Source organism: Cucurbita pepo, chromosome LG05 (assembly GCF_002806865.2).
Source record: "Cucurbita pepo subsp. pepo cultivar mu-cu-16 chromosome LG05, ASM280686v2, whole genome shotgun sequence".
NCBI lineage: Eukaryota > Viridiplantae > Streptophyta > Magnoliopsida > Cucurbitales > Cucurbitaceae > Cucurbita > Cucurbita pepo.
In genome coordinates this window covers 4,057,337-4,081,967 of record NC_036642.1, presented here as the reverse complement: position 1 = coordinate 4,081,967, position 24,631 = coordinate 4,057,337, and the positions used below count along the sequence as shown (strand labels likewise).

The 24,631-nt window shown below is 34.2% G+C and overlaps 2 protein-coding genes across 5 annotated transcripts; both read right to left on the bottom strand.

The window, feature by feature from the left end:
- Positions 1-4,613: 4,613 nt before the first annotated feature.
- Positions 4,614-9,966, bottom strand: LOC111795338 (cysteine and histidine-rich domain-containing protein RAR1). Of its 2 annotated transcripts, XM_023677694.1 has the most exons (7): positions 9,746-9,966; positions 7,738-7,740; positions 7,539-7,621; positions 6,321-6,478; positions 5,638-5,870; positions 5,403-5,517; positions 4,614-5,016 (listed from the first exon to the last, which is right to left on the bottom strand). In XM_023677694.1, the coding sequence occupies exons 1-6, from the start codon at positions 9,845-9,847 to the stop codon at positions 5,425-5,427; spliced, it is 672 nt and encodes a 223-aa protein (XP_023533462.1). In that variant the 5' UTR covers positions 9,848-9,966; the 3' UTR covers positions 4,614-5,016; positions 5,403-5,424. The 2 variants fall into 2 exon arrangements, with proteins under 2 accessions (XP_023533462.1, XP_023533461.1); XM_023677693.1 differs by lacking the exon at positions 9,746-9,966 and having other exon boundaries at positions 7,738-9,738.
- A 1,650-nt stretch (positions 9,967-11,616) lies between these two features.
- LOC111795351 (E3 ubiquitin protein ligase RIN2-like) lies at positions 11,617-24,473 on the bottom strand. Of its 3 annotated transcripts, none has more exons than XM_023677708.1 (13): positions 24,357-24,473; positions 23,735-24,165; positions 23,223-23,300; positions 20,716-20,802; positions 20,510-20,631; positions 19,089-19,185; positions 18,863-18,968; positions 16,630-16,787; positions 16,404-16,541; positions 16,257-16,324; positions 15,937-16,167; positions 15,244-15,622; positions 11,617-12,270 (listed from the first exon to the last, which is right to left on the bottom strand). In XM_023677708.1, exons 2-13 carry the CDS (start codon positions 23,972-23,974, stop codon positions 12,214-12,216), a joined length of 1,761 nt encoding a protein of 586 aa, XP_023533476.1. In that variant the 5' UTR covers positions 23,975-24,165; positions 24,357-24,473; the 3' UTR covers positions 11,617-12,213. The 3 variants fall into 3 exon arrangements, with proteins under 3 accessions (XP_023533476.1, XP_023533478.1, XP_023533477.1); XM_023677710.1 differs by lacking the exon at positions 24,357-24,473 and adding an exon at positions 24,282-24,300; XM_023677709.1 differs by lacking the exon at positions 24,357-24,473 and adding an exon at positions 24,228-24,246.
- Between the last annotated feature and the right edge of the window lie 158 nt (positions 24,474-24,631).

The following is a 24,631-nucleotide window of genomic DNA, read 5'->3' as shown; positions in this document are numbered from 1 at the left end:
TCAGAACTCTGCTGCATATTACCATTAACCATTTTCTTTTCTTTTTTTAAATAATAATAATATTATTATTTTTTTAATTAAAAAGTTTTAAAATGGTAATTATGAGTTAAATTAAATTAAGCTTTGGTCACTGTGTGCTGTCGGGTGTCTTCATCTTTTCATTCATACACAGACAGGCAGCTAGCCATTTAGAGGAGGTGTCCTAGTAGTAGTAGTAATAGGATGCATGAAAGTCCGAAAATGCCCTTCCCTTCATAGGGGTACTTTCGGTAATTATAAAATTATCTGTGATACTCTCTGCATGGCTGCTTATAGAGAGACACACTTTTCATTCGCATTGGGACTCTACAAATAATACAAACATCCTTTTTCCTTCTCTCTCTCTCTCTTTTGGAAATAAAAAATGATAAACTAATATGATATTTTCTACTTTAAATTTTAAGCTCTCGTAAATTTATTTTTATAAACTCATGATCATCTCGTTAATTAATCTGACTCATATGCTTCCTACAAAATGTTTTATAAGGTTAGCTAATAGTTCGTATGGAGTGGGAGAATTCGAAATTTCGGTATTACTTAAAGTTACGTGGTTTAGTTGCTACGCTATAGATATTTGGAAAGTTTAATGATGTTTTGAAAAAAAATATGAAGATTCAAACATTTGGCATTTTGGTCAAATATGAAATTCGAGTGTCAACGAGGACAGCTCTGAAGGAAGATGGATTGTGAAATCACATATCAGTTAGAGATGGGTGTGAAAACCTCTCCTTATGGTATTGTTTTAAAAAAACATGAGAAAAAGTCTAAAAAAGAACAATATCTACTCAACGTTACGAGTATCTATCGTTGTTCTACATCCATAACTAATCACTATTTAATCTTGTGTGTAATAAATAATTAAATTAATTAATTTNAAAAAAAAAAAAAAAAAAAAAAAAAAAAAAAAAAAAAAAAAAGTGTAATAATGTGTGAAGGTGTCAGAAAAAGAGGGGATTATATGTTTACTCACTCAGCTACTGTTCCGCCGGCTTCATTCTGCTCCCTTTCCTTTCCTTTCCATTTTTTTTTAATTAAATAAATAAATAAAGTTTCCGCAATCAGGCCGTGGGCCCCACGGGAGCAGTGACAACAAAACAAAAGTGGCTGCATTTTATTTTATTTTATTTTATTTCATTTTTCCCTAAATTAACAAATACTTTTTTTACATTTTTTTTTGTTTCTAAATTATCCTTAAAACTTCAAATAATTAAAATTTTAAAAATGTTTATTTTTTAACTAATTTATTTTAAAATTTTAATACACCATTAATTTTTAAAAAATTAATTTTCTTTTTAAATTTCAAAAATACTTTTATCGTATTATTACAAAATTTCAAAAAAAAAAAAAAAAAGAAATTATGAGATGATCAAATAGTAAATTTTCTTTTTAATAAAGATTAAGAGTTTTAAATGTTGTTTTTTAATATTAATAAACTATTTAAAAGATTAAAATTAGTTTAAATATTTAATATATTAAATAATGAATGTTAAAAAATAGGGAAAAAAAGAGATAATAATAATAATAATAATAATAATAATAATAATAATAATAATAATAATAATAATAATAATAATAATAATAATAATAATAATAAAGGGGTGGGGGGCCTAAGGAGAGAATTCATTAATGAGAGGCGTGGTAGGACTCGTGATACCCTAAACCCTATCCCTATTCTATTTTCCATAATTTCCAACTTTTTTTTTTTATATCATTTATTCATAATTGCCCTTTTTATTTTTATCTCTCTCTTCTTCTCCACCTTAAATATTCTAAAATTAACTAACCACACACACAATTATTTACTATTTCAATTTTTTTAATTTTTTTTATAGAATTTTTGAGATATTTATAAAAAAAAATATATAATAAAACAAATTTCTTTTTTTTTTTGTCAAATTTAATTTTACAAAAATAAAAATAAAAATTACTACTTATATTAATACTTATATTACCGCTTGTCACAATCGCGCTTTGATGACAGTAGACTTGCGATTGTGCGGCACTCACTTTTTAGCAACGAGTGAGTTAAGCCTATTTGTTCTTGCGTTAGCCGTATACGACGTATGCTCAAACCTCTGGGCTCAGTTGAAGAAAAAAGTTTTAGAAAATAGGGGCAGAGAGTTTTCGAAAGAGAGTTTTGAAAGCAAGATTTAAGAAATTGGAATTGGTGTTAGATGTGAATGTAAGCAAAAGGCAATAACAACGACTTACTACATATAACTATGGGGTACAGAGAAGTTGACAACTCAAATCTATGTTAGTAAGGACAACATGTTATATGGACTTGTGTTGGCACGTGGGATAAGTCTCAGGGATGCATTAGACTGACATTCTAGAAATTTTTCTACAATGCTTTTGAATTTTTTTTCTAGAATGTATCTCGGTGAAAACAACATGCTAGGAGGACTTGTGTTGAATCCCGACACGAGTTGTTAAATAACGTAAAATTTTGTATTTCAATTTAGTTTACGTTAAATTTGGTGGATGATGTATAATTTATGATTTATTTGTAAAATAATTGACAACAAAATAACTACGACAACTAAAATAATTATTATTAAAAATCATAACATAATAAATGTAAAAGTTTAGGGTTAATTATATATTTAAAAAATTGACGTTGGAGTGTAGGGTTATAATTGAGTGACGTGGCAGTTAGAAGGGGACTGTCATTTTCCGGTTTAATTTTTTTTTGCATTATTTGGTCGCCTATTAATATGATCCAACGGAACACACCCAATTTTTATTATTTTTATTTCATTTTTTATTCGATAAAATAATAATTTCCTTCAAAAAATATATATATATATATATATTTGTTTTATTTATTTATTTTATATTTCTTAGGCCCAATTTAATAAAACTTTTTATTTTAAAATGTAGTTTCTAAAAAATCTCCCTTTACCCACATGGTCAACTAGGGTCTAAGTTTAGGCCATAAATTTTAGTTATAATGTATTAATTACTATATGATCAGGTGAATTAATTCGAAATTTATAAAAAATATTTAGAAATTAATTTAAAATTCAAAATTCAAAGACGGACTTGGAATCAAGTGTTATTTCTAAACTTTAACGAACTAAATTTAAATTTGAATGATCATAAAATTATTTTAATTTTTCAAATTAGTTTTGATTGATAAAATTTTAATTGTAAAGTTTAAATAATAAAATGATATGGGTACCTAAAAATGGTTGAATATAGTATCTTTATATCACGTGGATATTGAATGGTAATAAGAAGCTCAATATTTGGGTGTTGAAAAGTCCATTTCATAATTTATAATTTAAAATTATTGTAATGAATTATTGTATTCCTCTTCCTTTTCCATTTAATTATAAGGAAGGTTTGAATGTATAGATGAAAATTAAATGCAATCTATTATATAAATAACCAAACCCTATATATATATATATATAATATATATATATATATATACTCTCAATAATTTCACCTACCAAACTCAATGTGCTCAGTCTATCAATTTGAATGAGTAGTTAGGAGGAGCAAAATTTCAAATTTCTTCCCAAAAAAAAAACTTTAATTTTAATGTCCATTTTAATTTCTTGTCATTTTTCTCCCATTTTGTTTTAACTTAAAAATAATAGGATTGATTTACCATAATAATGATACAGATTTCGTGCAACCCGATCATCCATATTCCTTAAATGGGCAAGACTCGTTCAGATCTTTTTTGATAATATCTTCATTGCATGGAATGCCACACTCAATTGTCAGCAATAGGGGACCCGATCTTCATTAGCTATTTCTCTTACGGACAGAATTTAACACGAGTACAACTTTCCACCCCAGACCGAGTCGGGATGTTCACTTTATAGCGATAGAGGATGTTTCTTCGTTAGTGGGGGCTCAGGTCAGAAGAACCGGTGAACAGGACTTTCAGACAAATAATGAGATTTCAAGTGACACAAGTATTCAAGGTTCGTTCCTTCTTTTGATTAAGTCGTTTGAATCCAATCGTTATTCAATGATTAACACAAGACTAAATGCTAATTACTCGTCAATGTCATGCTATCCCTACCTTGTCGCCTTTGGTTCAAAATTCTTCGAAGAGAAATGATAATGCAAACACAATTATTTTAGTCCTTGTGCTATAAATTTTCGTTAAATCCAAATATTTGTATAGTGATTCACTAAATATGGAAGCAAAATCAGACCGTGACAAAATAAAGATTGTTTGCATCCTATTTTTCAAAAGGAAAAAGAAAAAAGTCATTATTTTTTCATTTTTAATTATAAAATGTAAAATAAATAATAAAAAATATTAAATAAAACAATAATTTAAAATATTTATTTTTCAGAGATTATTATTTTTCATGCAAAATGTAAAGCTTCAGTCTTTTATGTGTAAAGAAATTGTTGCAGTGATAACAGTGGTAAAAATAATGATAATAGTAAACGTAAGAAACAGAAATAGGCTTCAGTATTTCCTTTTCACAAACCAAAAAGATAAAGAGATAAAAACGTAATCAAATGGGTAAAATAAAATAAGCAATTACCGTTGCAAAGAGCTTCATATGCAGCAGTAACAAAAGTAGCTGAAATTCCCAATATACACAATCCTATCAAAGAGGAAACCCTATATTGAAATTGAAACTCGTGGAAGTTAGAACAGATAGAACATGTAATGGATACAATATCACTCACTCAAATCAAACTGTCATTTTCTATCACAGATGACAGGAGAGTGCAATGTTCAATTATTGAAACCACACATAAAATGAGCATTTGTAGCGAATATGATATCAATTATATAGCTTCCAAGGGTTAAGACTGTTATATTGCAGGATCAGCAGTTCATAACATTCGACGGTCAACACATATGCAAGCACATCTCTCTATGATCAATTTAAAAGTTCAATCGAGAGAGTAGAACGCGAAATGCAGAAACAACACGCAGCTTCATTTTGTATATATGCTTGATGAGGGTTACCTTGATCTCCACAGATATTTCTCCTGTTCATAAGTCAAAAGGAACAGAACGCCAGAATCAGATATGACCAACTAGTCCACTCTCCGAAGTCTTCATAGAAACACAAGGTTGCACTATAAAACGAAGAAACCCTATCCCATATATCTACGTGTGAGATATATGTCTCTGAAGGAAATATATTATCATTGTAAAGCACCCGGTAATTCAAGAAGTCACGAATACATTAATTTTGAAAGGAAGATGAAGAATAGAGGAATATGCAATATCCTTATGTATAGAGTGAGATTTCAAATAATAAGAAACAAAAACTTACTGATTTCAGATATATAAAAAGAAGATAAGAGGGCAGAGAACATCCTCATAATATACTTCTAAAATAANGAAGACCTACAAAAATAAATATAGATACCTCGTCCGCCTCTGTTGTATAGTTATGCTGAATCTGCATTGTGCCAACCTTGAGTGCAGGGTGGAATTTCCATAAACTCGTCAAATTCCTTAACGTGAACGTCGCAGCATTTCCACTGAAAATCAAACGTATAATACAACAAGAAAATATAAATATCATTGTTTGGCAGTTTATATTGAAGCACCATGATGACAAAGTAGTGTTATTTCAAGTTTAGTAAACATATGTATCTCACCCCTCTCAGCCGGTCATGAAAGACTGCAGGTCCGGGATGGTAACTACAGGCAGTGTCATGATTATCCATCTCTGTGAAAGTTTTCCCACATCCCTTATTCTTGCAGATCTGAGGTTCATTTATGCCTACTGTCTTTTTTGCTGGAGCAGGAGAGACCTGAGAATCTATATTGCTTGCAGGGGGTACATTTGAGGCTTGATTAATAGATTTGTTATTGCCTTGGACTTGTGAACCTAAGATCAAAACTTGGATTAGATTACAGCATACAGTTGAGAAAAAGATAAGAATACCAAACTCATCAACCATGACAGAAAATCAAGGAATTCGAACACTCCTGGATACAAAATTGTGACAACATATAATAGAACAGGATGCAGAGAGATTTTAAAACATAGAACTGAGAAGAAGACAATCACTCAAAGCATTTGAACTTCAATCTATGAAAACTTCACTTTTTAGCTGAATTCTGTGCAGATGGTCCATTAACACGGCTAAGACAAGCTTAACAAATTTTATGAATCTATACTATACATATTCCAATCCTCTCAAATTTTCCGCAATAATTGATCAATACAGAAGGTTTTCTGTTACTGCAACTTCATACTTGTAATAAAAATATCTAAGCCCCAACAACACCCCAATTTCGGAAGAATTAGAAAAAAAAAGTAACAAAACGAGCTTACCATGATCTGAACAAAAGAAACCTTGCCGGCACCTAGCGCATGACTCTTTTCCTAATGTATTTGTCATGGAAGACACAGGAGCCGGACTTGGCTTCTTCACGGAAGTGGTAGGCTTGGTCAAAACTGGCTTTTCCGTTGTATGTTTTCCGGTCTTGCATCTTCATTAAAAAATGTCAATATAAAATCTACAACTTAGATTCAACTTAAAAAGCTTTTGAAGACCAACCTAAAAGTGTTCATACCTTCAATCTTAGTCTTAAATACAAATTACATACATGCTCACTTATATAAATTGTGGATAGATTTATAAAAACACAGGTTAGCAAAACAAAATACATTCTTTGCTGAAGATGTCACATATGACTGTTGAAGCTAACCAATTAGAGAGAGAAGAGTTTTTGCGAACTAAACCCAAAGCATAAGCTCATGAATGAGGACGGCATACAAAGACAGCCGGTCTACGGCAGTTGGGTGACAACAGCGGCTAGAGTTAGTTCGACGGCAGCAACTAGGGTTGGGTCCATCAGTGAGAGGATAACAATTGTGTAAGTCTTCCAGTGCACTTACTCTTTAAGTCTTATCTTACTAGATTGGAGTAGCTTTCTGTAATGGGGCTTCCTTTTGTGTGCTCGTTTTTTTTTTTTTGTATGCCCTTGTATCCTATCATTTTTCTCATTGAAAGTTGGTTCTTTAAAAAAGAAAAAACACAAAATCTTGCGAGCTTTCTTAGAAACCAAATGTAGTAGGGTCAGACAATTGTCTTGATAAAATAGTCGATGGGGATGCAAACTGTCCTAGACCGTCACAAATAACAAAGAAAAATAAAAATCACATCACCCATATTTTAGAATGTGAGGGGGCATTGTTGCAGACACAGGACCCAAGACAGGAATTTGAATATAAAAATAAATATACAATTACATTTAAGAAAATGGTAAATGTAATAAAAAAAATTGACGAATTAAAAAAACGGTGAATATATTGGTCCTGTGGGTGGGATTTGATCAGTATTTGTATAAAATATCTGCAGCTGCATAAACAATATTGATATTTGTATTCTAGGCAAATGTGGGAATGGAATCAACAAACACAAGATCATATCAATTATGGATGGTAGGCTACTGAACATTTAAAGTTCACTTCTAGGCAAAACTCAGATAAGAGCAACATCATTGCATTGATTTTCAACTAAAACTAAAATGTGAAAAGGGATCTGACCCTGGAATCTCTAAAAATAAACTGAAGTCGTGGCTTCTTTTCTTGCAACAGCTCCATTCTTTCATCCCATCATGAAATAGAGGCTGTAAAAATTATTTCGACCTCAACCATATATCAAATATATATTTTTTAAAGAATATGATCATTGGATGAAAAGAAACTAAGATATTCTTAGAGCCATAGGTGGATGAGAACTTACTCCCTGGAAAAATGGGAAACACAAATATGAACCAAGCCCATGGCCGAGGAGCATGTAAACAGACAAAGAGAGAATTAGTAAAATACACGATACACAGCAAAGGAAAAAGATAACATAATTTGTGGAGGAAAGCATGCTACTACTAAATAGTTGTTTTTAATTAACTGAGTTTTTTTTATACACATTAACTGAGAGTATTATTATATATACAATTTCAAGTACCACCTGCATAAGCTTAGATGTAGAAAAGTGCCTTTCGAGCTGCAAGTTACGAAAACAAGAGAGTTGACGCCCCACCCCAAAGCCTAAATCTGTTCAATCTCAGCTGAAACCTCCAGGGGTCCCAAGGGTGGTCTACGATATCACAGCCTTGAGTAACAAGGCAATCAACCCTCCTTTCAAAGTCCCTATGAGCGACTACGCCGATCTTTATAGTTTTGGCCACATCTATTTCCGCACCAAGGAAGAAGGTTAAAGTCCCTATGAGCGACTACGCCAATCTTTATAGTTTTGGCCACATCTATTTCCGCACCAAGGAAGAAGGTTTGAATCTTTCAATCTTACATCATAAGGGATGTGACAAATGTCAGGTCCATAAGACCACAATTTCAACTGTTATAAGATTCATCTCCAAATAAAGAGTAGGTAGTTCAATCCTTTCGGACATTGGGTACCTGTAGCAATTTCAGGAAGTAAGGGGCAGTAGCTTGCCCGAAGTAAGGGGCAGAGAGAAGGATCAACTTGAAGTGGACAACTCAGTTATGAGGACATTGCTCAAGCTGCAACTACTATGATTGCATTATCTTGAGTTCTTGGATGAGATTTTCACGATTGTTTAACAGCTAGTGCTTGCATGGCTTTAGATTTCATAATTGACTTTAATGGAATTTATAGTTTAATTAATTATCCTCATATATTCAATAGGCACAATGGAATTTGTACGATACAATTTTTTTTTGACATAATCTTTTGAAATACAGAAAGGAGCCGCAAGTAGTTTGAATAAACCTGCCTAATGACAAATACAACAGAAACTTAACATCCCTGAACAAACTTATAACAAGGACAACAAACTAACTACAATTATACGCCATTAGACTTGGCTAATTCAGGATTACTACTGAGAGAACTTTTATGTGTGTAGCCAAAGTTCACCTCAGAGCCAACTACTAAAGGCTTTAAAGTTAAAGGTTTGTCCTTGGTTAAGAAACTGTTGGGGTTTGCATAGCCCAAACTTTGCAGTCAACTCAGTTGAGAAGGGCTACAACCATGAAAGCTTTAACGGTTTTGGAGCTGAAATTTGTCATGGACCCAACCTTTAGAGCCTTCTGGCAAGATAGGTTGGTGTTTCACAACTACTAGTTGAGAAACTGTTGAGGCCAACATAACCTCAGACTTCAGCCAGGCTCATGAAGTCATAATTGTGAGAGCTCTTATGGCTTTTTAACTTCTAGTTGAGAAACTTTATAAAAGATGGTCAATGAAGAAAAATAGTACCGTTGTACAATTTTCAACTTATGTGAGCATAAAATATAATGTTACATCCCAATGTGTTAAAATGGTTTTAAACCACTCAAGAATCTTTTCATTGACCCCTGCTACAATCACGACGATGAAATACAGAACTGAGGAAATTCAGTGCACCTCACCAGCCGTGTGAAGTTTGAAACTACAGTTCGTATGAACCACGAAGTCTCTAACTAAACGATTTGGCAATTTTCTAGTCTATAACATTTTCTTAATACCATTGGAGGTCGCAGGACCAAAAAGGTCCTATCGTCATGAGAGAATAGTTGTAAATCAACTTAAACAATCTTCAACTTAAACGATCTTGTAAGCATTGTTAAAAAAATTAAAACTAATTCATCTTCTTTGGTTTCCATTACGAACAGATACACAAGCAAGGATGATTTTACAAATTCCAAACAGAAAATCAAGAACAACGATCCGCAATTCTCAGCGTATGAAGGTCGATAAGAGAAGAAAGGGCACGAGTGAATTAACGTACCGAATCATGGTATTGGCAGGAACCTTCGGGATTGTCGTCCTCAGTAAAGGTGGCGTTGCAGCCAATTCTCTGGCAGCGAACCCTAGCAACCTGGTTCTCCATAGCTTCAGAAACGATGCGAATGCAAGAGAATTTGACGACTGAAATTGAATCTACAGCGCCTTCATTGTCTCGCAGCGAACCCTAGCAACCTGGTTTTCTTTTTTATTTTCTTTTTCTTTTTCTCATTTCTTAGTAATATAATCCAAATTAACTCCCTTTTGAAAAAACTTGGATAAAAGTAAACCAATTCCTAAAAAACTTATTTCCAACTTTTTTTTTTTTTTCCACGGTGTCTAGGACGAACACGACTTCTTCTAATACTAGAAGACACCCTAAACTAAAGCATGTCGTGCTTCGACCGTGTCTCCGGGGCATAATTGAATTTAGATATCATGAACGTGTTTGATTTAGTAGAGAAGAGGGTGTTGGTTGGCCGAGATGTGCGAGTGAATGAGTTTAATACTCTATCAGTAGTTCATAACGAGAGTTACAGCTTTAGGGTTTAGGGTCGTGCTTATCTCAAAAGCCCAATAGCTCTCTCGAGTTGAATCAACATTATAAATTACAAACTTGATCTCATCGTACGAACCATTTTTATTATAAATTTCTATGTCGGAGTAACAAAACCTCCATTTTGTTGAACTTGAAGATGACCAAAACACTCAACGGAAAAAACAGCAATACTCATTAAAGCCATACCAATGAGACAGCCACTGGCCATTGCTCCCCACAATGTTCCAACTCTCACCATTTTTCTCTCTTCCTTCTCTTCTTTTTCATTCTCCACACACTCATAAAACTCCCCACCCTCCTCCTCGTCATCCAAACAACTACTAGCTACGTCTCCATCGTCGTTCAAGCACGACTCAGTGCAAGAACAAGTAGACACATCGTCAACATGATCGACCAAGTCCTCGGCTTTGCAATTGCGGAAGGTGGGTTCGAGTTGGGCAAGGCGGCGGGCAATGTGCTTCAAATGTCGAGGCTTGCTTGGGCAGGAGGTGACCTCGGCGGAGAGGAGATTGGCTATGAAAAGCCACTTTTGGTGGATATCTTGGAGGAGGGAAGGGTGGACGTTGTTGCGAGAGAGTTGTACTTGTCGTTCGAGTTCTTCGAGTTTCTTCCGTAGAATTGCATACGTTTTTGTCATCTTTTTTGGGTTTGGTTTAGAAACTTTTGGGAAAGGGAACTAGGGGACATGGTTATAAGCGTTGGCCTTGTTTAGGAACTCAAAAGGGTGTGATGTGATCATGAATGGTTGCATAACCGTTGCCACTTTTCAGTTAGACCCTTGAACTTAGTTTTTTTTTTTATTACTCGTCTCACCTCAAATTCAACGACTCAACCGTTCTATTTGACGTCAACTGCATAATAAAAAGAATCACTAGAATGTCTAATTTTATCGAGACGATGATATTTTTTTAGAACTATAAATAAATGTAAAACAAACCTTGCGACTTTCAGTCATACGTTCAAATTTGAAATTTCATAAAACTAATTTGTATTTTTATGAAATTTATATATTTTAAAGACGTACTACGAACAATTATTTTTAAAGGCTGCAACAATCCCAAAGGAAGCCTAAGAGATATGTTATTGACTCCTTGATGAAGTCGGCACGATATCGATAGGACGGTTGACATCCATCTAATTCTGGGTTTTCTTGTAGGGTGGAAAGAAATATAATTTTTTGCAATCTCGAAAAGATTGGACGAGTTTAACCCAGATGAACTAGAATTGATCGAAAGAATCTGAATAATGACCTTCACATTATGACCACCAAATTTGATTTACTTGCAGAACAAATATCATCAACTGATCACTCACAGTTACAGAACTTTAATCCAAATTGCATCTGTTAAATGATACCTGCAACGCAAGTAGGCGCCATTTTATTCTGTATCCTTCCATCTCTAAGCTGCAATAACTCTAAGCTGCAAAGAGATGACTGGAGACACTACTGGCTTATATAGTTAAAAGCAAAATACAGCCATCCATATGTACATCACTATGTACAATAGCCAAATCCTTCATTTATTATGGAGGTTTTTGCTAAGTGATGCAGATAAATACACAAAGTAGTTCGGGGAGAGAGGCGGGGTCGGGAATGCAGTGATCTACGATCTGCAACTCGGGGAAGAAAAATGAGAGTTTTACATTCACACCATTTTTTTCTTTTGAAACTGAGCTGGATACAATTGGCTACTTGAAAGCAAGCATATATATATGTTTAATATTTAAAAGGAGAAAAAAATTATGATCAAATGCAGAGATAAAGAAAGATGAGAAGAAATCGGATGTCTGTTAATTTAACCGATACGATTACCTTTACCTAACTTCTCCTTGAGCTTTAGTTACCTGGGAAGGATAGGATCTGAAAATATCATACGACGCACAAGCAAACAAGAATGCCATTGGGATGGCGATCACATTTGAAGAAGATTATTCACAGTGACTGTGACAGAATTAGTCCGCTGTAAATCCTGCAAAATGGGGGATCCCTCTGAAGCATATAAAAAGAGATGGAAATGATATTGCAGAAATTCTTACTATGAATGTAAACTAGTGTTGAGCCTAACATATAAATTTAACATATACTTTATAAAACAGAATACGATTTTAAATAAATAAAGATGAAACCTAATGTTGCATCATAAGAATATTAATTGCTACATACCACAAACCTGTTAACAGCATAATTATGAACTACTACGATATGAATGTCTGAAATAAGATGGGATTGTAGAGAGGTAGAAAGACAGGAAGAAATGATTACCAGTGTAATGGAACTATTCATATTTCTCCAGAGAGAGCCAGTTTTGAAACGTTTCTAGAGTAGTCTTTAAACGGAACACGCTGTGTAATACTTTAAAATATAGAATCTCGAATCTTTTAGATAGGCATTGAAGGGGAACCAAGGAACATGGATACCAAGAAGACACAACACGAACCCGATGGAACATAATTTTCTAGAAGTCTAATACATTGACACGACAAGGACAAGTTTCTAAGTTCTTTTACTCATCAATGATATCTGAAAGTAATCAAATATGGTAAAAGAGGTTGAAAAAACTTGCTACCTACTTTGATTTCTAATGATATAGTAACTTATATCAACCTATTTGAAAACATCAAAAGAACACGTTATTTTTCTAAATAATTTAACAAGTTACTAAAAAGACTCAAGCCAATAATACTCGTGTATTTTGTATGCTTAAGCTCTATATTTTTCACTCTTAAAATTTAGCTTAAGGTACAAATTTAGTCCTTAAAGTGTGGTGGTTATGCCTATTTAGTCCAAGAATTTTAAAAGTTTCAATTAAGCTTTGAATTTTAAGTTGTGATTTTATTTCGTCCCTATAGCTGACATTGGTAACAAAATGGTGACATAACATATCAATTAGACGAATATTAACTGATTTAGCATGTTGTGACAGAGAGATGACATAAAAAAGTACACAAGCAAGCAAAATAAGGTGGTATATGCAACATATTAAATCACCTCTTAAAAATCTCACCACTCTATTTTGTACAGTCATCCAGTTATTTCTACTATTTTTCTACCACATCATGCTAAATCAACCTATGCTTGTCTATATGCACGTCATGTCATCATTTGACATTTAATCATCTGTATCAACTGTAGGGACTGAGGAAGTTAAGGAGCGATAGATGCTCTAATGTGAGTTTCTTTCATGCATGAAGTCACAAGTGTCGATGCAAGCTCCATTGGTGCTTATTAAAGAAGAATACGTTTGATGAATAAGTTGCTTTTAGTGGAAGGTAAAAGTAGAGAGTACGGTTGCATAGTTAGTAGGGGAGATTTTTATTTTTTTATATTAAAAAATAACTTAGAAATAAGAGGAAAGTTTTATGCAGGGAGAAAGTCCAATGTTGCATAAAGAAGGATCTGGGAGGTGCTTTTCGAAGTAGGTGAGTTGGAGATAGTTTTAGGGTGCAAAGGGCGAGATACTTTTAGGGTAGATGAGTAGGGAGATAGACTTAGTTAGGTTGTGATGGGAAGGAATAGGGGAACGGATGAGTTGGAGGGCAATTAGAAGTCTTAATGTGAGACATAAATATGGGAGAATAACTTATCTTATTCCATACACCCGAGTCAAATATATATAGACATATATGAAAGCCCTAAACTAATAATAGAAACATTTCAATAAGCACCGATATGGTTACATATTATCATTGATGAAATGTTACTATGTAACATTGACAATAATAATAGTAACATTTCATCAATGAAAAATTTCATATATGGAACACTAACTTCTCATTGATGAAATCTTATTATTACTATTATTGTTTGCAAAGTCATATCTCATTTGCTGTTTTTTTTTTTTTAACATAAGTGCGAAAGTTCATCAATGAAATGAAAAAAAAATTAATGCTCAAAAGTTACAAACTTCACAAATGAGAGAACAACATAAAAATAAAAGCATTCTAAATGCGATAAAAATCTTGGATAAAATGTCCAACAAAGAGGTTGGTGAGAGAAAATAAAAGAAGAGGCCTTCAAATGAGCCTAAATGAACCCATCTAACCAAAGAGGATTTTTGTTGTTGGAAATTCCTAGATTTCTTTAAAAACAAATTGTCAATGCAAAAACTTCTCATCATATCGATAAGAATGATGAAGAAGACAATTTGCACCTTAAATACAAGATAAGAATCTGAGGAATCGTAATAACAGTAACATATATGGAAACCACCTCAAGCACAAGGTACATGTGCCTTCTATAATACAAAAAAGGCTAAATAAATCCCTAGATAATAGGTAACATTAAAAATAAATCCTAGATACTAAGTAATGGATAGGACCACTTACTTCCCTTATTTAATGGCCTTCACAAGTTTCTCAAAATGGTAGCAAAAATCAATAATAGAGTCATTTTCACAGCTACAGCTATGTATTTTGTTAGGTCCATGCCAAAGTTCTTATTCATGGTTTTTCTCTATATGATTGTCTGTTGTTTCTAATTTTTCTTTTTCACTCCCTTTGGGAATTTGTATTCTTTGAACTTTTAATCATAAGTTCTGTATGGTTAAAATAATAATGTTAAATAAATAAACAAAACTACCAAATTTAAGGGAATATATTCATTATTTCGCCCCAAATTCATTATTTTTCTCCTATATTTCTTTTTGTGTCCATTACCTTAGTTTTAAGATCCAATAATTGTTCAACTTATGTTCATGGAGTCAATGTGTATATTATGTTTAACAAGTGTTCAACGTATATTTGTGAGTTTAATATGTGGTTAATCCATGACACAAGTGTAGGAATATCTAAGTATCTGATATTTATAGTACTTGGATGCTAGCCAAACTAAATTTTCCTTGCTTCAAATGGAGGAAATGGGAAAGCAACCGATAAATTTCAAGTAGTCAACAATCTAAAACCATAAACCAGAAGAATATCAGGAGAGATGAATTCGAATTTACCTGGAAAATTAACTCATCAGGGACATGAGGCAGAACTTCTCGTACTGTCTCTGCCATGGCGAGTATATTGGCTAAATTGTCATTTGAAGCACGAGGCACATTCATGTTTAAACCACCCGTACTACCAGGATGTCTTCCAACAACACTCCGAGGAACTTGTGAACCACCAGCAACAACCTGCGATGGATTGAGAGGCCAAAGGCCCCAAGCAGATTCTTCAATGGATGTCTGCGCGTAAGTTTCCCCAACAGATGCAAGATGTCTCATCATCATCTGAACTCTACCCAATCCAGCAGATCTAGCAGCATTTGATGGGCCAGCCCCATCCACGCTCTGGCTAGCCCAGTCATGCAACCAACTAGGATCAAGACTTGTGCTTCTATAAATTAAGAGAGAAAGATAAACGTGAAAAGGCCAGTAGAATATTTTTTTATTGAAATGGTGGAAATCAACTTGCCTATTAAATTAGAAGCATGTTGATAAAAAAAGGTAATCGACTAGGCCCCAGAAATTAAAAAGTTGCATGTTCCATTTGCTTTCATATTCTTTCCAAAGAACAAACTTATTGGAAGTGCTTTCTCCACAATAATTGATGGATGGAGAAGTACCTTAACCAATATGGTAAATAATAAAAGGATTCAAAATTACTCGTGCATGGAAATGAAAAACAAAATTTGAAGGCTCGGGACAGACCTCCAAGGACTGCCTTCAACAGTATTCTGTGTTTGATTGGGGAAAATCCCGGCAGGAAGAGTGGGTATAGCAGAATTCTGTCGATTAATTCCTGCACTTATCTGACGAGCAAGCTGCTCATCGTTAAAAGTTTCTCCTGCATGAGGATTTACATCATTTTCTTGTCGGCCTACAAAAAGTGGCTTTCGACAAGTAGGACATGAATAATACTCATTTAGACCTTGATCCAACCTGGCATGATATTTGCATTGTAATTAACCCACTGTTTCATATACTTGAAAACATAGAACTGGTAGCATAAGCAAAGCACATAATCATACCAAGATCTCAAGCACGCAAGATGAAAAAGGTGGTTGCAGTTCAACTTCTTAGCCTTGGCCATAGGTTCCTGTCATTACCCTACTTTATCATCCTTTGACCAACTAAAACCTAAGAGATAAAAGGTAATTAAACATAACATTACATACCCTGCAGATAGCACATTCGTCATCGTATGCTTGCAGTTCTTCAGGTGTTGCATCAGGAAGAGCTGCGTGTAGAGCACCTAAAGCTTTCATCAATTTCATGAAAACTCTAATACGCTTTATTATTGCACTCAATAAGGCCTGCTCAAATAAATAAATAAAAAGTATATGAAACTATTTGCAACCGAAAATTACTATTTCAATGTACAAATGGTCATATAATATTTACACGAATGTGCAAGAAAAGGACTGCATCCACGAGATTAAATGTCATTCCATGAAGTCGCCATATATGCACATAGTGACCAAGTGCCATTAGTAATGTTGCCATGTCAAGGAAAAATCCCAGATTTCGGATAAGACTGCCTTTCAATTCCCACAACGAACCTGCCATTAACCCATTAGTCCATTACTCAGAAACTTTTGTTTTTGAAACAAGAAACAAAACTCTTAATTTAGAGACTGAAAAAAGATACAAACTCCACAAGGGAGTGAAAAAAAACAAAAACTACAAAAGATAAACAGAATCATCCCAATGTAAATAAATATCAAATAACAAAAGAATATCAGAAGATTTGAAAAAAGCACACTAAGAAGAAGCCGAGTAAATCTAAGATTCAAAGCAAGCATTGAGAAGTGCAACCATCATAGTGCCATAGGCTATGTAAAAGGGTCGAGAATAATCCAAGTAAATGTAAGCCTATAATCATCAAGAAATCACAGAAAAAATCAGACAAATAGGTTCTGAAAGTAACTTCACACGTCAAAAAGCTTTTACTAAGGATGGCCAACTATCATGAGAAAAATAACAGAAAAATGAGAGCATTCCAATTAAGATATAAATCCATCAAAGAATGATCAAAAAAAGATCAGAAAGAAAACACCATGAAGAAGCCTTGAGTCGAGCCAAGTCAAAAGGATCGAACCAAGTAAGATGCTTCTCATGGAAATCCACTGACTTAAGAGCCATGGAAGGAGCGATAAGAAGATGCAGAACATCATCCTTAAAAGCTCTCGAGAAGTTGAGCCAAAGAATCTCTTTTTCTTTGAAAGGGTGGCCCACAAGTTTGTATCCTTTGAGCGTTACTCTTTTTTCATTTATTCAATGACGAGTTTCGTTTCTTGTTAAAAAACAGGGTAGCCAGCAAGGTGGAGTCCCCTGGGCAGAAAAGAGACCATTCAATAGCAGAAGATAATAAGCAGAGGCGCAGATGCAAGTGTTAAAAAGGTGCCTTTATCTTTTGTGTAACCTTTGCAACTGGACAACATCTAGGGGAAATGTAGATCTTTTCAGCCATTTATCTTGGGTAATTAAGCAAGTTCCAAAATGAAGAATTTCACTTTCTATGGATATTTTCCTCTCCAAATTGACTTTGATAAATATATTATTTGCCAGTATTTTTATGGATGCAAGGACTTGGGAAAGCGATTTTGTTGTGAAGGATCCACTATTTCTTGTTTCCACACCCAACAGTCATTCCACCAAGAGATATGTAAGGGACTGAGTTTCCAAATGAAGGAGAGTATGAATCCCAATAGTCATTCCACCAAGAGAAATGTAAGGGACTGAGTTTCCAAATGAAGGAGAGTATGAATCAAATAGATGAGAGAAACTTGGCATACAATCAGAAGCTCTAAAATCTATGATCCACATAAATGAGTTACTACAAGAGAAATCCAAGAATAAGAACCTGTCTGTGCCAAGAACACAGAAAATTATTAGAAGAAAAAATGGTCATAATAGTTTCAAGAGTTAATTAACTTGGTCCGTAGTAAATAGATGTGAGTCATAAAAACTGGTAGTGAACAGCCATTGAATGCTCTTGGCTGGCAGCAAACAACTTTTGAATCATTTCAACAGTTATGCCTTAGCAAACAAACTAGTTGAACATGCAAATGAACTTGAACATAAAAACAAACTTGCTGGAGAAATGACAAGACCATGACAAAAACAAATGAGCAACAACCAGCATATGGCGAGATAGACTAGACTTGAACAGACAACCAAACTTGGATTCATAAACAATTTTTGTGAAAGTCACATTGATATGATTTACCTCCATATTTACTTGAAAAGATGATCAATGATCAAGAAGAAATTAGAATTGGTTCCTATCTTCAAGATTTTGAATTCTCCACAATCTAATTGATCAAACTAGATTGATAATTCTAAAAACATACATTCTACACACAAGAATACAAAGATAGCATAAAGCTTGAGAGTGGTTAAAACTCTATGAGAAACCCCAAACCTTCAAATGCCCACTAAAAGAAGTTAGTGGCCATTATTGGCAAGTTCTTCCCACTATCTTTTAAATGCTTTACTAAAAGAAGATATGGCCAACAAGTTTGGTAACTCCCCCCTTTAATTGCCCACTCCAAGAAGTTATGAACTTAAAACAATAAATAAAATCTCAATAGAAATTATCAATCAAATGCTATTTGTGACAAAAATATAATACCAGCTATTGTCATGTTAAAAAACTTGGAGATCTGACAATTTGAGCAGTTTTCAGCTGAATGATGGAGCCATATATCAAGCAACTGAAAGCCATGAACCAAAATTGCCTGCAAAAGTTTCCATACACCAAAGGATGAAATGTAAAAAATAATTATGAGCAGATCAACTGAAAGGCCAATAAGTACACAAATAGAAACCATCATCCTGAAAATTTCCAAGAAATTTACCTGTAATGTCTCAAAAGCAATGCTTAAAGGCTCAAAAAACAACAAGAGAAACAGAGGTAAACCCAGTGTTCGATATATCATCAGACAAAATCTTATCCTGCAGAAACAAGGAAAAGATAGGGGCATATCCTCAGTTACTCGATAATAAAAACTTCAAGTGCATGCCAAAATTAATAAATACCTGTTGTTTCACTTTTAAAATTATTTTTTCTATGAAACCGAGTGTTCATTAAGANCCCACGAAACAAAAGATCACCTGCGAGGAAGGACTCAAATTCACGAGAATAAGACCCAATCCTTCTCCACTCTCTCTCTCTCTCTCTCTCTCTCTCTCTCTCATTCTCTCCCTCAATCCCTCCTAACGACTCGACTCAATGCCTCCATGTCCAATACAATAATCCCCTTCCCTCTGGATAAAATTAGACAAAATTTTAAGAAACCACTATCAACTAGAAATTAACATAGACTTTAAAAAAGAAACCACTCTCCAAAATAAAATCATCAAGGAACAAACTTTTCAGTTCATAAACAAAAATGTTAAAAAATTAAACAAACTCCAATAAGGAGTGAAACAAGAGAAAAAATAAAAATACACTAAGAATGGAAATGGTAGGTTCATTCACAGTGACATTAAGTACACCTCTAGCGTAGAAGTCTTGGAATAACTCAACAGCGTCCTTGAGCATTATTGAAAAGAAAATTTTTCTTCCTTTCTGAAGGATTGTGGCCTTCAAATCTTTGAGATCAATTCCAGAGGTTGGGCTTTTGGCCTTCAGATGAATCTTTCGTTTTGCTCTTTGATTTTCAGTTATTGAATGAAGTTGCTGCTTCTTGTGGATTTCTTCAGAGTTGAGTTTCGCATTGATTGGGCTGTTTGGTTGTTTGTTTTTGCCTTTGTGGTATCGTGAATTTATCCTTGGCTGTTGCTGCCTTTCTTCCTTTTCTGTGTTGTTTCAAGCTGGTTTATGCGGTTTCTGTTCAAAGCTTCAGTGGTTTGAGGAGCTTCCCTTAAAAATTCAGCTTTTGTTTGAAAGCTCTCTAAGAGTTTTTGGTGCTTTTAGTCTTCTGTTTTGTAGTTTTTATTGTTAGATTGCTCTTTGGTTCTTTTATTTTGTTTGGTTTGTTTGGTTTCTTCTCAGGCTCTAGTAATCTTAGTCTTTTCGTTTTTCCTTTTGCCCCCATTTGAGCGTTTGGAACTTTTTNAAAAAAAAAAAAAAAAAAAACAATAACAAGAATATACTTCATACCATGCCTGAAATATTATATATTATTTTTGGCAAGGAAAAATACTATTATCACAAATACAAAATAATATAAATATCTAAACAGTATAAACACACTTATTTCATAAATGAAGCATAAAACTCTGAGTCCCCCAAATTTTGGATACCTTTAAGCTAAGAAAAAACATTAATCATTACCCAGAAAGGTCGACAAAGAGGACCAGCAATAATACAGAATATACACGGAAATATGTCCATGATGTGGCAGAAGGTGATGCATTCAGACGTTCAAGACGATCTCTAGCCAATGCTTGAAACATCTGTACAATATGTTGATGCAATAAGCCAAGTATTTGAATGAAACTTACATATCAAAATCCAGAGTAAAAGTAGCAGTATTTTACCTTCAATGAACATAAGACAGCCAACCAGATAGACCACAATGCAGCATGATATTTTGTTGGAGGAACAACCAGAGGAAGAAATGTTCCCTGTCCCATGTTCATTAACAAATAAAAATTTATGAAATCGTAAACATTCCCCCATATATTTAGCATATTGCATTCATCCGTATGCGTACAATCTGACGTCTATGTGTGTGAACTATGCATATGTAGGTATATAGGTATTACAAATGAAGAGAAACCCTCTCACAAAGTAGAAAGTTTAAATAAATAAATAAATAAAAATTAAACATTAACGAAAAAAAGAGGCATAAACTCCTCCATCTCCCGCACTGGTACATTGAGGCATACCATGATTTAACAACTTCAGAATCTTTTCTTAACTTTGCTTAAGAAACAAATATTCAATGAAAAAAAGAAATTTACATCAAGAGTTAGAGAACAATGCCTGAAATAGAGTAGTTAGAAAAAAAAAAGCTTTAATTAATACACCTAGAGGAAGAATAATTGGTGTATATATAAGAAACACTGACGTTCATTATCAAAAGAGAAGTTCAAAAAGATGAAGATGAAGTATCCCGGCCCAAGGGGACAACAGAGAGGCTTCCCTGTCGTCAAAGATATGAGTGAAAGTATCCATGAGGAGGCATGAGGAGGCTTCCCTGTCGTCAAAGGAGGTTTCTCTTAGCCAAAGAAGATGGGGAAACCTCCAAGAAATGTAACTCAAGGATCTTATTGCGATTCAAAAGTGTCTAATACAATATAGAAAACCCACTATTTATGAAGGATTTAACAACTAACTAGTTAAAAAATTAAAAAACTTAACCAAAACTAATAAACTAACTCACTCCATCACTCTCCTTCAAGCCACCCTACAAATCTCCCTACTTATTATTTATCCCGTTTTCCATTGCCAACTAAAGTTGGACAGTCCATGACAGTCCATGGAGAAACTCCTCAGAAACTCTAGCCTTCATCTTGTAAATGAGATAAAGTTTTCCTCCCCTTGGACCAAGGGGGTTACATTCACTGTTTAAGGGATAGAAATCAGGCTTTTCTTGCTAAATGGATTTGGCACTACCACAAGGAAAAGTCAGCTCTATGGAGGAGACTTATTGGTGCTAAATATGGGCCCTCAGTTCTAAATGCTTATCATAGAGTAACCTCATTAAATTCTGCCAAAGGACCATGATATTCGAAGCAGCAGGGACTTGTGGTCGATCGGAACTGAATTGACCTAGGGAATGGGGCCTCTACCACCATCTTTTTGAAAGACAAACGGACTGCCAATGGTTGCTTGGCCTCTCGGTTCCCTTTCCTTCATGCTTTGTCTCTCCACAAAGAACCTGTGACGGATATTTGGAACACAAACCTTTGTTTTTGGTCCTTAAAGCTTTGTAGATTTCTCAAAGACGAGGAAGCTTTTGAATGAGTGGAATAAAATGTCCTTTCACCCTTGCATCGCTCAAGAGAACAATTGGGTGGGTTTCTGGAAATAATGGTGCATTCTCCATAAAATCTCTTCTCCTTGGTATCTAAGGAGAAAGGTTTACACGCCCCCTTCTTGCAAAAGCTATATGGAAGAATCATTATCCAAGGAAAATCAAATTCCTTCTTTGGGAGATGAATCATAATCAACGTGTGCTTTGCTGCAGTGACATTTGCCTTATTTGGTTCCTTCTCTTCATTGGTGCAACCTCTGTAAGGCTATTGTCGAATCCCAAAGGCACATCTTCCACACTTGTGCTTTTTCCTGGAATTTTTGGAGCAGAATTTTCCTGGAATTTTTGGAGCAGAATTTCATCCTCCTTCAATTGGACTGGTTTTTCCTCCTTTTGAAGCAAAGCAGTTTTTTAAGTTACGTACTGCTGGGTCATCCTTTCAGAAGACAGAAGAAATTGTTGCGGCCGAACATTGTGAAGGCTTTTATTTGGGCTCTTTGGAATGAAAGAAACCAAAAAATCATTGCTGAAAAGGACCGTATCTGGAAGAATTGCTTTGACCATGTTATATTTGTTGCTTCACCTGGGTGTAAATTGTCTCCATATTTTAGTTCCCGTAGTTAGGCTTCTCTTTTAACAAATTGGAGGAGCTTTTTGGTATGGGATTATTTTCCTCTTTGGTAAATTTCATACATCAATAAAATTGATTCTCTTAAAAGAAAAAGATATTACAGGCCAATGCATTATAAATTTTTAATGGATTTCAACCATAACTTTCTTTATAAATTTTCAATATCCACACATATGATTTGAGATTATAGACAAAACAATTCATAGGCTAACATGCAAAATTCATTGCCTTCAAACACAGCTACCGTAAATGTGCAAACAGCAATAGGCTAAAGCCAAGTGGAAGTAAGATCATGAGATGAACATCAACAAGAGGTAAACAATCTCTAATTAACTAAAACCAAGAATAATTTGTTCCCACCTCAGAGGACCCGAAATGCTATGCAAAATAACACAGCTAAGAATTTAAAGGAGATAAAATTGGAAAATACTAACCTTGTAAATGATATAATTAACAAGACGTTCCACCAGCTTCCGACTTTCTGATGAATACAGCTCAACAAAAAATATGGTCTGCTGACAAACAAATCTATAAGCATCAAAACAAACATCTTGGGGGAGAATACAAGCAAGAATTAAAGCACTGCTTCTACTGAATAGTCACCATCTTACCGTAGATAAAATTATGGGAAAATGAGTGAATGGTGACTTGAATTTGCATTCTAGAAATTTTTAAATTTATAAGTAGTCTCAAATACCAAGTTGATTTTTTGCATGCTAACAGAAACTCCTGGATTATTATACCCCATTAAATAATTGGCCAAAAGGCCCAAGGCCATCCCTAAATAAATAATTGGCCATAGGAAAAAAGAAAACAAGAAGAAGTTCAGTGATCCTTCCTAAACCAGACTGCAAATATTACATAGTATAGCGGCGTTGAAATTAAGAGTTCATAGCTGCTCACTTCCTATGCAACACAAAACTCCCAAAATAAATAACAAACTTACCTTGAGAAATAGCATGAGTAGAACAAACACATTAAGTGCAAAATTAGCCAGCAGTCCTACAGTGACATAGGAACTTAAGAGCAAATCAATGACACGGCCAGCATTCTCTGTCTGAAAAGGATTTTCGCCAATTACTTTCTCTGATCTCAGGTTATCTATCGATAGCTCAGTCCATAACTGGAGACCAATAAAACTCAACACTGTACACGCCGCAGAAAATGCTATATAGCTGACACCCATTGATGTTAGTTTCAGCAACGTTTCTAAGATCAAACTCTAGGAAAATCATCACAATGGAAGCTGCATTGTTCTTTGCCACTAATACCCAGCATCATCAACAGAGCATGGAACACAACAAACTGCCTAGCTATATAATCTCAGCTTCTGAATCAATTAATTAGTTGCAACTCTCCAAGCCAAAAAACTAGTACCTGTCATAATTGACATAAGTCGAAATGATCACATATAGACAGAGNAAACTCATAAATCATACAAAATAAGAAGGATACAGAAAGTCAAGGCAAACAATTCGACCAATTGACAGAACTTTGAGGAATGATCAAACTGACAACGAGAAAGCAAACACGATTAATCAAATGAAGTAGTCGGGGAAATCAGGGACCTGATTCGATCAAGATGAAGCTCGTTAGCGTCGGTGCAAGTCTCCGTAATTGTAAATCGCCAGCTTCGCATTTCCCAATGAGAAATTTCCGATTTTTTCTCTTTTTTTTTTCTAATACTTATTTCTTAAGCAAAATACTTTATTTATTTTGGCGGGTGTACGTGCGTCGGATGCATCACTTCTTCTTTCCTCTCCAATATAATTTATTTTTATGGTAAATTTAATATAATTTATTTTTTAATTATAAAGATTTCCATTTTTTAATTACCATATAA

Coding starts and splice junctions, on each gene's coding strand:
- LOC111795351 (XM_023677708.1), bottom strand. CDS start 23,974: ATGGGTGTCAGCTATATAGCATTTTCTGCGGCGTGTACAGTGTTGAGT. Junction 16,788..18,862: donor TTTTAACATGACAATAGCTG/GTATTATATTTT, acceptor GGTTAATGGCAG/GTTCGTTGTGGGAATTGAAA. Junction 15,623..15,936: donor GTTGAAGGCAGTCCTTGGAG/GTCTGTCCCGAG, acceptor CTTAATTTATAG/AAGCACAAGTCTTGATCCTA.
- LOC111795338 (XM_023677693.1), bottom strand. CDS start 7,872: ATGCTTTCCTCCACAAATTATGTTATCTTTTTCCTTTGCTGTGTATCG. Junction 5,871..6,320: donor TTTCTTTTGTTCAGATCATG/GTAAGCTCGTTT, acceptor TTTTGATCTTAG/GTTCACAAGTCCAAGGCAAT. Junction 5,518..5,637: donor TTCATGACCGGCTGAGAGGG/GTGAGATACATA, acceptor TTTGATTTTCAG/TGGAAATGCTGCGACGTTCA.